At 46.8% G+C, this 13239-nt stretch overlaps 1 protein-coding gene across 10 annotated transcripts in view; it reads right to left on the reverse strand.

Annotated features, from left to right (window-relative positions):
• SCAPER (S-phase cyclin A associated protein in the ER) overlaps nucleotides 1–11919 on the reverse strand; it is a 406333-nt gene extending 394414 nt beyond the window's left edge. For 6 of the 10 annotated variants that reach the window (XM_075897367.1, XM_075897364.1, XM_075897365.1 and 3 more), the window contains exons 1-2: nucleotides 11762–11917; nucleotides 1137–1212 (exon numbers count right to left, since the gene is read on the reverse strand). In XM_075897367.1, the coding sequence (XP_075753482.1) occupies nucleotides 1137–1212; nucleotides 11762–11817 (132 nt within the window). In that variant the 5' untranslated portion in view covers nucleotides 11818–11917. Of the gene's footprint in view, nucleotides 1–1136; nucleotides 1213–11761 lie in introns of those variants that run through there. The other 4 variants (XM_075897369.1, XM_075897373.1, XM_075897371.1 and 1 more) reach the window with 4 other exon arrangements.
• Between the last annotated feature and the right edge of the window lie 1320 nt (nucleotides 11920–13239).

The following is a 13239-nucleotide window of genomic DNA, read 5'->3' on the forward strand; positions in this document are numbered from 1 at the left end:
TTTTCATATTACATTACTGAAAGCCTGTCTGCAGCTTAAATGAATGTTTCAAATTTTAACAGATTTATACAGAATACTGAGACATAAAACGTGGACGTTCAGAAAAGAACACTGGATCACCAAAAATCCAGAGAACACCAATGTTTTCCAATTGGGCCCCTTCTTTTTCTGCATCTTAAGGTCAGACCCTCCCCCCCTACACACACACACACACACACTGATATTTACTTAGTGCAAAATACGATTCACTGTAGTGACCCTCACTCAGACATAAAAGGTATAGGTGCAATCCCTGCCAAAATTTATCAATACTGCTTCATTGGCCTGTGGCAAGAGCAAGTGTGGTATGCAAGATGCTCCCACTTCCTTCTAGGTCGGACATGCTGCTTCCTATTCTTTTACAGGGTGTGGGGGAAAAAATATTTTCCCTGCAAGAAATTCTGACTGTATAAGACTTTGATCTCATGCTTTAATCTCTGTAAACCTACTGTAAAGATAAAAATTGCATGGAAAGCATCCTACTTCAAAACCATAGACTAAATACTTTTATATAAGGTACATGACTGTCTCCCATATGAAAAATACTCATACCATATGAAATTATGTGTGTGATATATACACACATACATATAATAAAAACACACATATATGCATATCGTTTGGGGAAAATGTTTTATATACCAGTATGCAAATCAATAATTTATCATTAAAATATTTGTACTTCTTTTTAAATGGTTCTTCATCTTTTAAAAAAAATACAGTCACCTGAATGAGCTTCACAAGACACCCAAATTTAACCTAAATGAAAATGACAGTAGGGATATGGAAGTGTAACTGTGTAAACGGTTGACCAATGAGCCTGTGCTCATCAGTTAACATTCATGGTTACACGCTGGCTCCCGGTATGTGCAGCGAGCTGGTTTAAAAGCCAGCACACACCAACTTCTGAGGAGCTGACTGCCATCCCATGTGTAACTGCTGAAATTGTCAGCGGTTACACAGTAACTTAATTACACACATTTTAACATGCCTAATTACAATAATCATAAGCAAGGCTTCAAACAAACTACATAAAATCATATTTATTTCTGATAAGGAAAAATCTTACAACACTGTTAACTAGATGAATGACTTACCATCACGTTGTAACTCTCTGCTACATCAACAGCCTCACTTATCACATTTTTGGCTGACCCCATAGAGTTTTCATACCTGTGTTAAAATAAATGGAACCAGTCATTTACTTTAGTTTATGCCAAATATATTTTTAAAGCAATGTTTTAATTTTAATCCTAAACATCTTTAGATTAGTCAGAAAATGAAGTAGCATTTACAACATGCAATACCAGTTTAGATTCTATAGGTACACCTATCTTATTAAAAGTTTAAATTTGTTTTATTAAAAATAGCTAAAAATCCAGCAGAAAAATCAAAAGGTTATCAGAAGAAATACATAGCAAAATTTAAATCTTCATTTAGAAATAGCAGTAATGTGATACAGTATATGTAATTGGAAAAATATTGTGTTCTTAAAATAGCAAAGGAATATATACATGACGGAAATCTAAAACCTTTTTAGAGGAGGTAATATTGAAGTCCAGGACTTCCCAACTGCCTCATTAGAAGCTCCGCATCATGACTGGTGCGAAGAAAATAAATAAGGAAAAGTAATTTACTTGTTCCCATAACACAAGAACTAGAGGTCACCAAATCAAATAAATAGAAGATTTAAAACAAACAGAAGGAAGTATTTCTTCACACAATCAACCTGTAGAACTCCTTGTCAGAAAATGTTGTGAAGACTAGGACTTTAACAGGGTTCAGAAAAGAACTAGAAAAATTCATGGGAGAGAAGTCCATCAATGACTATTAATTAGCAGGGCTCGACAAATAGTACAATCTATTCGCCCATGGCGAGTAGACTGTAACCCGGAAGAGCCGGGTTTGGGCGATCTGCACATGCACAGAATGATCTACTCATGCGTAGATTGCCGGACAGCGCGGCTGGCAAGAAGGGCTCGCCGCGGTTTGGCAAGCCCTGACTATTAGCCAGGATGGGCAGGCACGCTGTCCCTAGCATCTGTTTGTCAGAAGCTGGGAATGGGCTACAAGAGGTGGATCACTTGATGATTCCCTGTTCCATTCATTCCCTTTGGGGGTCCTGGTATTGGCCACTGTCAGAAGACAGGGTACTGGACTAGATGGAGCTCTAGTCTGACCCAGTATGACCATTCTTATATTCTCTGAAGCATCTGGAATTGACCAATGTTAGAGACAGGATTCTAGATTAGATGGACCTTGCATGTGATCCAATGTGGCAATTCCTACGCATCACTGTTAAATGACAGTACTATTTTTAAGCTATAGTTGTGCCATTCTCCTGCTCTCAGACTGGTGCATTAAACATCTTGCACCCCATGTAGTATGTACACAGTACATACAATGATATATATTACTCAAATATTTCAAACTTTGGCAAGTCATGTAGGCTTTTAGAATAACCAACAGGTAACTAATATATTCTGTCTTTCATTTTACTCTCCATTATTTGGAATACATTTTTTAAACAGAAATCTAGTTTGCTTCCCCTCTACGAATTTTTTTTTAATTTGTCAAACACTGAAACAGCTTGCCTAGGATGAAGAACAGTGAAATTAGCATAGCTGTTTTTGTTCAAAAATCTAAACAATTGATTCGTCAAAATAAAATGTGCTTGTGCATTAACATTATTTAAGATGTCAGCACCAGAGATGTTAAAGTGAGTTTATTCTGGGAAATGTGTAAATACTGAAACTTTCAGCAGTTACGTGTTTACATACAGAGGGGGAGCCATCTCTCATGGAGCTGGTGTACACTAGGGATGTAATAGTATAGTCAATTAACTAGTTAACCGATAAGTAAAAGCAAAATGCTATAGACCAATGTTTTTTAAAGTGTTCCGCGAAATCACTTTGAGAAACACATTAACTGGCCGCCCTTGTATATTTATTTACTGTTGCCGCGGCCATGGAGCCTTGCAGCTCCCATTGGCTCCATTTTGTCCTGTGCAGCCAAGAGTAGCCGCAGGAAGTGGCGTGGGCCGGGATACTGTTTCCCACTGCTCCGCTTGTTTGCAAAGAGCACAACAGAGCCAATGAGAGCCACGAGGCTCCGTGGCGTCAGTAAATAAACAAACCAGGGTGGCCAGTTAATGTGTTTCTCAAAGTGATTTCGCAAAACACTTCCAGAAACACTGCTATAAATTATATGCATTTCCTCCCACCCCTTACCAGTAAACTTCTTAGCAGGCTAGCCAGCAGCCCAGCTCAGTCTCAGCTTGCACTGGGTCCTGGACCTACCCCAGCTGTGGCTCAGCATTTAAAGTGTATTAGGAGCCAGACAGGCAGGCAGCCCAGCTCAGTTGTAGCTCGTGCTGGGTCCAGAAGCTCAGACCCCTCCCCCCAGACAGGGGCTGCCCAGGGATTACAGAATAGTCGACTAACAGATAAGAATTCATGAGGTTAATCAACTATTCAATTAACCGATATTTAACATCCTCAGTGCATGAGGGGAGCAGAAGCAGCAGAGGTGGAGGGAGTGGGACAGGTGGCTCCACAGGAGCCGTGCCCAGAGGAAGCCAGTTTAAAAGCTGGTTCCCCTCACATACCTGCGTCAGCCAGCCTGATACAGAGGCAGCATTGGGGATGGGGAGGGCATGAATCATAGAACTGGAAGAGACCTCAGAAGGTCATCAAGTCCAGCCCCCTGCTCTAGGCAGGACCAATTCCAACTAAATCAACCCAGCCAGGGCTTTGTCAAGCCAAGACTTAAACACCTCTAGGGATGGAGACTCCACTACTTCCCTAGGTAACCCATTCCAGTGCTTCACCACCCTGCTAGTGAAATACTTTTTCCTAATATCCAACCTGGACCTCTCCCACCACAACTTGAGACCATTGCTCCTTGTTCTGCTATCTAACTACTGAGAACAGCCTCTCTCCAGCCTCTTTGGAACCTCCCTTCAGGAAGTTGAAGGCTGCTATCAAATCCCCCCTCACTCTTCGCTTCTGCAGACTAAACAGACCCAAGTCCCTCAGCCTCTCCTCATAAGTCATATGCTCCAGCCCCCTAATCATTTTGGTTGCCCTCCGCTGGACACTCTCCAATGCATCCACATCCTTTTTGTAGTGGGGAGCCCAGAACTGGACACAATACTCCAGATGTGGCCTCACCAAAGCCGAATAAAGGGGAATGATGACATCTCTGGATCTGCTGGCAATGCTCCTCTTAATGCAACCTAATATGCCATTAGCCTTCTTGGCTACAAGGGCACACTGTTGACTCATATCTAGCTTCTCATCCACTGTAACCCCCAGGTCCTTTTCTGCAGAACTACTATTTAACCGGTTGGTCCCAAGCTTGTAACTATGCTTGGGATTCTTCCGTCCCAAGTTCAGGACTCTACACTTGTCCTTGTTGAACCTCATCATATTTCTTGTGGCCCAATCCTCCAATTTGTCTAAGTCATTCTGTACCCTATCCCTGCCCTTAAGCGTATCTACCTCTCCCCCCGGCTTAGTGTCATCCGCAAACTTGCTGAGGGTGCAATCCATCCCCTCATCCAGATCATTAATAAAGATATTGAACAAAACCGCTCCTAGAACCGAAACATGGGGCACTCCGCTAGAAACCGACCGCCATCCTGACATCGAGCCATTGATCACTACCCGCTGGGCCCGGCCTTCTAGCCATCTTTCTATCCATCTTACCATCCATTTATCCAATCCACAATCCCTTAACTTGCTGGCAAGAATATTGTGGGAGACCGTATCAAAAGCCTTGCTAAAGTCAAGGTATATAACATCCACTGACTTCCCCACGTCCACAGAGCCAGTTACCTCATCATATAAGCTAATCAGATTGGTCAGGCACAACTTTCCCTTTGTGAATCCATGCTGACTATTCCTAATCACATTCCTCTCATCCAAGTGCCTCAATATGGATTCCTTAAGGATCCCTTCCATGATTTTTCCAGGAACCGAGGTAAGACTGACCGGCCTATAGTTCCCTGGATCATCCTTCTTCCCTTTTTTGAAGATGGGCACTACATTTGCCTTTTTCCAGTCATCCGGGATTTCTCCCGATCTCCACGACTTTTCAAAGATAATAGCCAAAGGCTCCACAATGACATTTGCCAACTCCCTCAGTACCCTCGGATGCACTAAGTCCGGACCCATGGATTTATGTACGTTTAGCTTTTCTAAATAGTTCCTAACCTGTTCTTTACCCACCGAGGGCTGACCATCTTCATCCCATCTTGCGTCACTTGGCGCAGAAGTCCAGGAGCCGACCTTGTCTGTGAATACAGAGGCAAGGAAAGCATTGAGTACTTCAGCTTTCCCCTCATCATCTGTCACTAGGTCACCTTTTTCATCCATTAGGGGCCGCACACCCTCTCTGATCACCTTCTTCTTGTTAACACGCCTGTAGAAATTTTCTTGTTATCCTTCACAACCTTAGCCAGACGCAATTCCATTTGTGCTTTCGCCTTCCTGATAACTCCCCAGCATTCTCGAGCTATACCTTTAAACTCCTCCCTGGTCATTTGTCCAAGTTTCCACTATTTGTAAGCTTCCTTTTTGTGCTTAAGTTCACAAAGGATTTCCCCTGTAAGCCAGTTCGGTCTCCTACCATGTTTGCCTCTCTTGCTACGTGTCGGGATGGTTTCTTTCTATGCCTTCAATACGGCTTCTTTAAAATACTGCCAGCTGTCCTGGACTCCTTTCCCCTTCATGTTAACAACCCAGGGGATTCTGCCCATCAGATCTCGGAGGGAGTCAAAATCTGCTTTTTTGAAGTCCAAGGTGTGTATTTTACTACTCTCTTCTTCCTTTGGTCAGGATCCTGAAATCTACCATCTCATGATCACTGCTTCCCAGGTTGTCACCCACCTCCACTTCCCCTATTAATTCCTCCCTGTCTGTGAGCAGAAGGTCAAGCTGCACACAGCCCCTGGTGGGATCCTTCAGCACCTGTGTCAAGAAGTTATCCCCAACATTCTCCAAAAACTTCCTGGATTGCCTGTGTACTGCCATATAGGTTTCCCAGCAGATGTCAGGGTGATTAAAGTCCCCCACGAGAACCAGGGCCTGCGATCTGGAAGCTTCGCTCAGTTGTCTGAAGAAAGCCTCATCTACCTCATCCACCTGATTCGGTGGCCTGTAGCAAACACCAACCACAACATCAATGCTGTTGTTCGCTCCTTTAAACTTAACCCATAGACTCTCAACGGGTTTTTCGCCCTCTTTATACTGGAGTTCAGAGCAATCGTAGTGCTCTCTTACATATAGTGCAACTCCTCCTCCTTTTCTCCCCTGCCTGTTGTTCCTGAACAGTCTGTACCCTTCCATGACAGCGCTCCAGTCATGCGAGTCATCCCACCAAGTCTCTGTTATCCCAATTAAATCATATTTCTTGGTCTGGGCCAGGGCCTCCAGTTCTTCCTGTTTGTTTCCCAGGCTTCTCGCATTAGTGTACAAACACTTCAGGTAACCAGTTGATCGTCCTATCTTCTCCATTCGAAACATGGGTCCTCCTTTCTTGCCCCTTCCTCTCTGCATTTCTTCCCGGTATCCAACTTTCCCACTCCCCTCAGGGTTTTGGTCACCGTCCCCCGACGAACCTAGTTTAAACCCTCCTCACTAGGTTTGCAAGCCAGCCCACGAAGATGCTCCTTCCTCGCTTCGTTAGGTGGATCCCATCTCTTCCTAACAATCCTTGCGCCCGGAACAGAGTCCCATGGTCGAAGAAACTAAAGCCCTCTCTGCGACACCATCTGCGCAACCACGCATTTATGTCCTCAATTCGACGATCCCTGCCCAGTCCTTTCTCTTCAACAGGGAGGATGGAGGAGAATACCACTTGCGCTCCAAGTTCTTGGATCCTTCTTCCTAGCGCTACATAATCCGCAGTAACACGCTCAAGATCATTCTTGGCCGTATCATTAGTTCCCAAGTGGAGAAGCAGGAAGGGGTAGCGATCCGAAGGTTTGATCAGCTTGGTAAGCCTCTCAGTGACATCCTGAATGTGAGCTCCCAGTAAGCAGCACACCTCTCGAGATTCCAGGTCCGGATGGCAGAGGGATGGCTCAGTCCCTCTTAGGAGGGAGTCCCCGACCACCGCCACCCGTCGTTTCCTTTTGGGGGTGGTGGCCGTGGAACCCCCATCCGTAGGACTACGCATCCCATGCCTTCCAGTAGATGGTGTTCCCTTCTGGTTTCTTCCTTGTGAGGTCCCTTCCAGAGCTTTCAGCACTGCAGAGCCCGTGGAGAGAGCTTGAAAGCAATTGCTTACTTCTATAGCATCGGGGGAGTCCCATGCTGGCCTTTTTCCCCTTCTAGAAGTTACATGCTGCCAGTTCTCTTCTTGGTCACGTACTGCCCTCTCTAGCTCTGCCTGCCGTGCTTGAAGGATTAAATGCTGCTTTCTATGAGGAAGTCTTCATCCTCTCTGATCAAGCGTAGGGTCAACACTTGGGCCTCCAGTCCTCTAATTTTTTCTTCCAAAATGTCGACCAGCTTGCACTTGGTGCAGATGAAATCCGTTCTTTCTTCCGGGAGGAAGACAAACATGGCACACTCTGTGCAGGTAACAACAGCAGACCCATCACCAACCATCGCTGCTGTCCTGGAAAAGGGATTTAAAAAGAAAGGCAAGAGATATCTCCCGCCCTTCCCCTTCCCAACTCCCTCTCAAAACTCCCTGTTAGCACTCACCTGTTCGCAAGCTCTTTGGTCGCTTGCCCACTGCCTTATAAAGCCCCTCCCCCTACCAAGGCTCAGCCAATCAGCAGAGGCTTCTAGAATTCAAACTTTAATTAGCAGCCAGTTTCCACCTGCCAATCACAGCCAATGACATCCACAATAAACTGGATCAACACGGAGAAATGTAAAACATGGCAAAACAAGGGATGAAAGTGGAGAAGGTATCCTCAACACTGTAAAGATTCAGAAAATTGTCTTTACACCTCAAAGTAAATTAGGCTCAAGATAATTTTAATTTCCCCACCTCCCACAATCAAATTAAAAGTATTTAAAGTAAATGAAATTTGGGCCTCAGAAATTTTTACAATAATCACTTTAAATTTTGGTGATCACATAAGGACAAGAGACCTTGATATCAAGAACTTTTAGTACAATAATTTCCAATCACTGACGTCTTTATCAGTATCTATTATGATGTAGTATCTATGTAGCTGTAAATCTTCTTGCTGTCCTCACCTGTTAAAAAGAAACTACCAATTTAGAACCTAATCAAAGTTTTAAGTAGTTTTCAATAACACACTTGCTCAAGTTCTTCCTGCTAATTTCTGACATTTTACAATCACATACAGGCAGTCCCCGGGTTACATGGATCCGACTTACATCGGATCCCTACTTACAAACGGGGTGAGGCAACCCCGCACTAGCTGCTTCCCCCCAGCAGACCAGGGAGACGCGAAGCTAGCGCCCCCCCACCCCAGCAGACCAGGGAGACGCGGAGCAGCTTTTCTCAGCAGACACCTCAGCTTGAGAATAAAGGACTGAGAGAAGTGAGGTGTGGGAGAATAAAACTGAGCTCTGGAGAAATGTTTGGCTAGAGTTTCCCCTACAATATGTACCAGTTCCGACTTACATACAAATTCAACTTAAGAACAAACCTACAGTCCCTATCTTGTACGTAACCCGGGGACTGCCCGTACTTCTCTCTGTGTGTAGCTCCTTCATTATCAGACAATCAGAAACAGGGCAAACTACTATAAGTAAAGTGCTGTTAAGTACATAAAGAAGCAAATCTCTTTCAGGTATAATACTCTAAGGTGTTCCTTGCAACTTTAGCAAGGGAATAAAAACAGAACCATTTATTTTAAATTGATAATTTAATTATCTGCTAGATCAATGGTGCCCACTATGCCAGAACTGGCGTTCACTGAACAGCCATAAAATGTAAGCTGATCATAAGTCTAGGACTTGGATCAAATCATAAATTATAGCAGCTGTTCTAAAGAGAAGACAACAAGGAGTGGGATAGCACTTTAAAGATTAACATTTATTAGGGTATTAGAGGCAATAATTTTTGACTGGGGGCTACTTCAGAAATTTTTTAAGTGGCCAATGCTGCCCTGGAAGGGGCAAGGCCTCAGGCGGAAGGAGTGGAGCCAGGATACTTCTGTGTTCCCCTCTGTGACGGCGCATTGGGGGTCCCCTGTCTCCTGCACCCTGAAATGGCACAAACAGACTGCACCAGTCAGTGGAATAGAGGAAGTTTATTGCCTCTCCAAGATACAGCACAGCACAGATGTAATCTGGTCACAGAGCTGGGCTAGGATGCCTCAGGCCCCCTTGAGATAGGGGAGACCGGGCCCCTAAACTCCAGCCCCTTTCCCTAGGCTATCTCCTCCATGCTCCCAGACCGCAACTCACTCACACTCTTCCAGCCCTGCCCCCCAGCCAGGGCAGCATTCCACCTCCCTTTGTTTCTCCCCATGGGGGGTAGTCTGGTTCAACCTGTATGGTACCTTTGCATAATAAGGTTTTCCCTGCTGGGTCTTGCTCCAGACAGCAGAGGTCACCACAGCCCAGCAAGTACCCCCACTACGTCACACCCTCCCCACAACCTGATTGGTCTGTGGATGAGGGAGCACATGAAGTCTTCACCCTGACCCTCCATCCCCCCAGAGAACCACCAGCTGTTCTGAAAAGCTGGCATTTCCCTCTAGGCACTCGTGCCCCTGGCATCTTGCCCCCTACCTCTAGGTCACTGAGGGCCTGGAAATGGGAAAACACACAAAATGTGACCCTGTCCGCCAATGGAGCACCACACTTAGAGTCACCCGTCAGCTGGGCAGCAGCTGGCAGTTGACTCTTAAGTGCTGAGCCCCTTGCAGGGTGGGAGACTTTGTGTGCTTCCCCACTCCCTCAGGCCAATCAAGCCTTGGGGGCAAGGGGAGCACATGAAGTTCCCTCCTGTCCTGCAAGGAACAAGTAGTGTGAGGAATTGGCCTGGAGGGAGCATGAAGTCTCTTGCTCCCTGCCCTCCAGCGGGCGGCACTTAAGAGTTAGCCACCAGGGTCGACTCTAAGTTCTGCGTGCTCCCCCGTCCCTAGGCCCCGATTGGCCTGGGGGCAGAGGAGCATCACGACCTTCGCAGGCCAGATCAACCCACTAGGCAGGCCCGATGCAGCCCACAGAGGCCCTTTTCCCCACTCCTGTATTAGAGTTTTTGAGCTACAACTTACTTCTTCAGATGCAGAAGAGAAAAAGAAACAAAGAGAGAAAGAGGAAAAAAGGTACAGAGTTGGGATGTGGCAAGTGCTAATTAAATCAGAATGCATAGAGCTAATCTCCAACAGTGGTGAGAAGGTGAGTGTACCTGAATGGGAAATTACTATTGTAATACAGCAGGCATGTCCAAAGTCCGGCCCGCGGGCCAATTGCGGCCCGTGTTCTGGTTTAATACGGCCCCACAGGTAATTTGGCAATATCTATCTTTTCTGGCCCCCAACGAATCCATATGTATTGAGATGAATACATTGTAAAATCTCAGTTAATGTCAGTTGGTCTAAATCAGTTGTAAATATATTTGGACACAACATGTATACTTGGTGTTATGTTCCTGTTCATATTTTTTTAACTTAAAAGTTGACAGACAACCTTTATTACCAATAATAACAATGTTCCTAACATATATTTCAGCTTCCTGGATTTTTTTTTCATCTGGCCTTCAGATATGAAAGGCAGAGTGATTTAACACCTGTTTAGATTTGTCATCCATGTGACGAAATGAAAAGTATGCCATTTGCAATAAACTTTGCATAAAATAGTTAATTTGCATTTAATTTTAATGGTTCAAAGAATGTCAGGCAAAATGGTCAGCCCTCACGCATGTTCACTTCATCAAATCTGGCCCTCTTTGAAAAAAGTTTGGACACCCCTATAATACGGGAACCACTCACTGTGTTTTTGTTAGTCTTAAATGTGCTACAGGCCCATTGTTGTTTTTTAAGTTAGGCTACTCCTCTGAGACTTTCGATGTGTTTGTTTAGACCTTGGTTCAGGGTGTGGAATTTGCATATGAATTCCAACTCAGCAGTTTCTCTCTGAAATTTTTTTGTCAGAGAATGACAACTTGCAAGTCCAAATGGCCAAGTAAGAATGGGGAGGGGGGCATTACTTGTCTAACACTGCTAAAGTCTTTTGATTAATAATCTGGTTCAGCTGCCCCGTGAACAAGACTAATCACATTTTACGGGGGGGGGGGGGGGGAGGGGGAGGGTCGCTATTTACATACTGCTTGCCAAGGACAGTTTGCGCAACCGGGTAAATTATTTTTCCCAAGCCCGAACAAGGGAGGGAAGCGCACGGTCAAGTGCTAGGCGAAGGGGTCCCACGCTCAGAGCAGATCTCTCTCCTCCACACTCAGGAGTCCCACATCACAGGCTCCCAGACATCGCAGGGCTTTGGGGGGGGTCCCCCTAGGTAGAGCTTATGGGGCCGCTTTCGGGAAAAGCCTCCTCTGGTTTCTATGTACCTGGGCCCCACAGCAGCCAGTGAGCGGCAGCCCCTCCCCGCAGCAGAGCCAGGCAAGTGTCAAGCTGCCTGTCGGACCCCGGCACTGGGAAGGGAGGCTGGTTCCCGTCCGCCCTGAGGGAGCGGGCCCGGCCAACTGCCATCTTGTCCCCCCAGGCTCAGCAGGTCGCCCCTCCCCTTCACTCCGCGGAGCGCAATAAGCGAGCCCCACTCACACTCTCCTCTTTGCTGCGCTGTCCCGCCTGCGCGCGTCCCGCCGAGCTGATGTCATCGCATCCCGCCAGTGGCCGGTGCAGTGTCGGGAACGGCCTCCCGTCAGACCTTGGCGGAGCAGGCCCGAGCCGCCTGCGCATGCCCAGTAGGAGCCAGCGAAGGCGCTGCCCTACCTTTGCCCGTAGTTCCTCTCCGCGGGGGGAGGGACCAAAGGGGAGGCATGGCCGGGCCTGCAGCCACAGGCACTCGAGCCCGGGAGGGGGAGTGAGGCGGCACTGGGGGCAGCAGTAGGGTTTAAGAACGGGCATGGACTCTGATGGAAGGGTGGCAGGGAGGAGGGGCCATCTGCTGTGATTGCCAGGACAGAGTGTGGGGTGTAAGGGAGCTTCCCTGGGCACTCTCAGGCCTGGCGAGTTCAGGACACAGTGTAGCCCAGTGCCCAGATAACTCCACTTCCGTCTGTGGGTTTAGCATTTCCTGCCTTCTACCTGCACAAAATCCAACAGCACCGCCAGGGCGGGCAAAAGAGGCAGCTCCGCTGGGGCCCAGCGATTTAAAAGGCTGTGGGGCTCCAGGTCACCATTGCCACTGCTGCTGTCCAGGCAGCATTGAAGGCTGGGTGGGGGAGAGACTAGCCTCCAGCCTTGCCCTTTCCACTTGATGGCTTGCTCCTACTGGGGGGCCGCAGCCAAACTTAAACACCTCTTCCCTATTCTGCCCTTGTCTTGCTCCTTCTCTGAGGTCCTGCTGGGGTGGGGGTTGAGGTGGGGAGGGGAGGGTGAGTGCTCTGGCTGGGGGTGCAGACTCTGGAGTGGGGCTTGGGATGATGTGTTTGGGGGTGCAGGAGAGTGCTCTGAGCTGGGATTGAAGGGGGATTGGGGCTGGGGCACAGGCAGGTGAGACTCCAGCTGAAGGTGTGGGCTCTGGGGTGGAGCTAGGGATGAGGAGTTTGGGGTGCAGGAAGATGCTTCAGCCTGGGATCGGAGGCTTTGGAGGGTGAGAGGGAGATAAGGGCGGAGGGAGGTTATTTCATGCATAATAATAAAATTTATTATGACTAGGGACAATGTAGATATCAGAGTGTCACACAGCTGCAGTGTAGTAGAATGGGAACACAAGAGTGAAAATAAAATACTGTTTTAAAGGCACTACTGTACGTCACTTTTGTTATCCTATTGCCACATATGTGTCCTCCACATTGCTACAGCTGTGAACAGCCATGTCTGTATGCTCCCACTCTGCAATGCCTGCACACAGCCTTGTGTCTTTCCTATGGCTATGCTCAGGCCACTCCCCCATTGCCATGCTTCAGTACACACACAGCTGTTATGTTCTCTGCTTTTGCTCTCATTTGTCACGTCTGCATTCCCTTTGTCATGTACTTCTTGTACACAGGAGGTTGCAAAGACATCTACTAGCAGATCAAGCTTCTGCACCCGATTTGGATGGACTACAAAGCTTCCATCATGAGAGAGATCCT

The sequence above is a fragment of the Pelodiscus sinensis genome, chromosome 14 (assembly GCF_049634645.1).
Source record: "Pelodiscus sinensis isolate JC-2024 chromosome 14, ASM4963464v1, whole genome shotgun sequence".
In the NCBI taxonomy this organism is placed as follows: Eukaryota; Metazoa; Chordata; order Testudines; family Trionychidae; genus Pelodiscus; species Pelodiscus sinensis.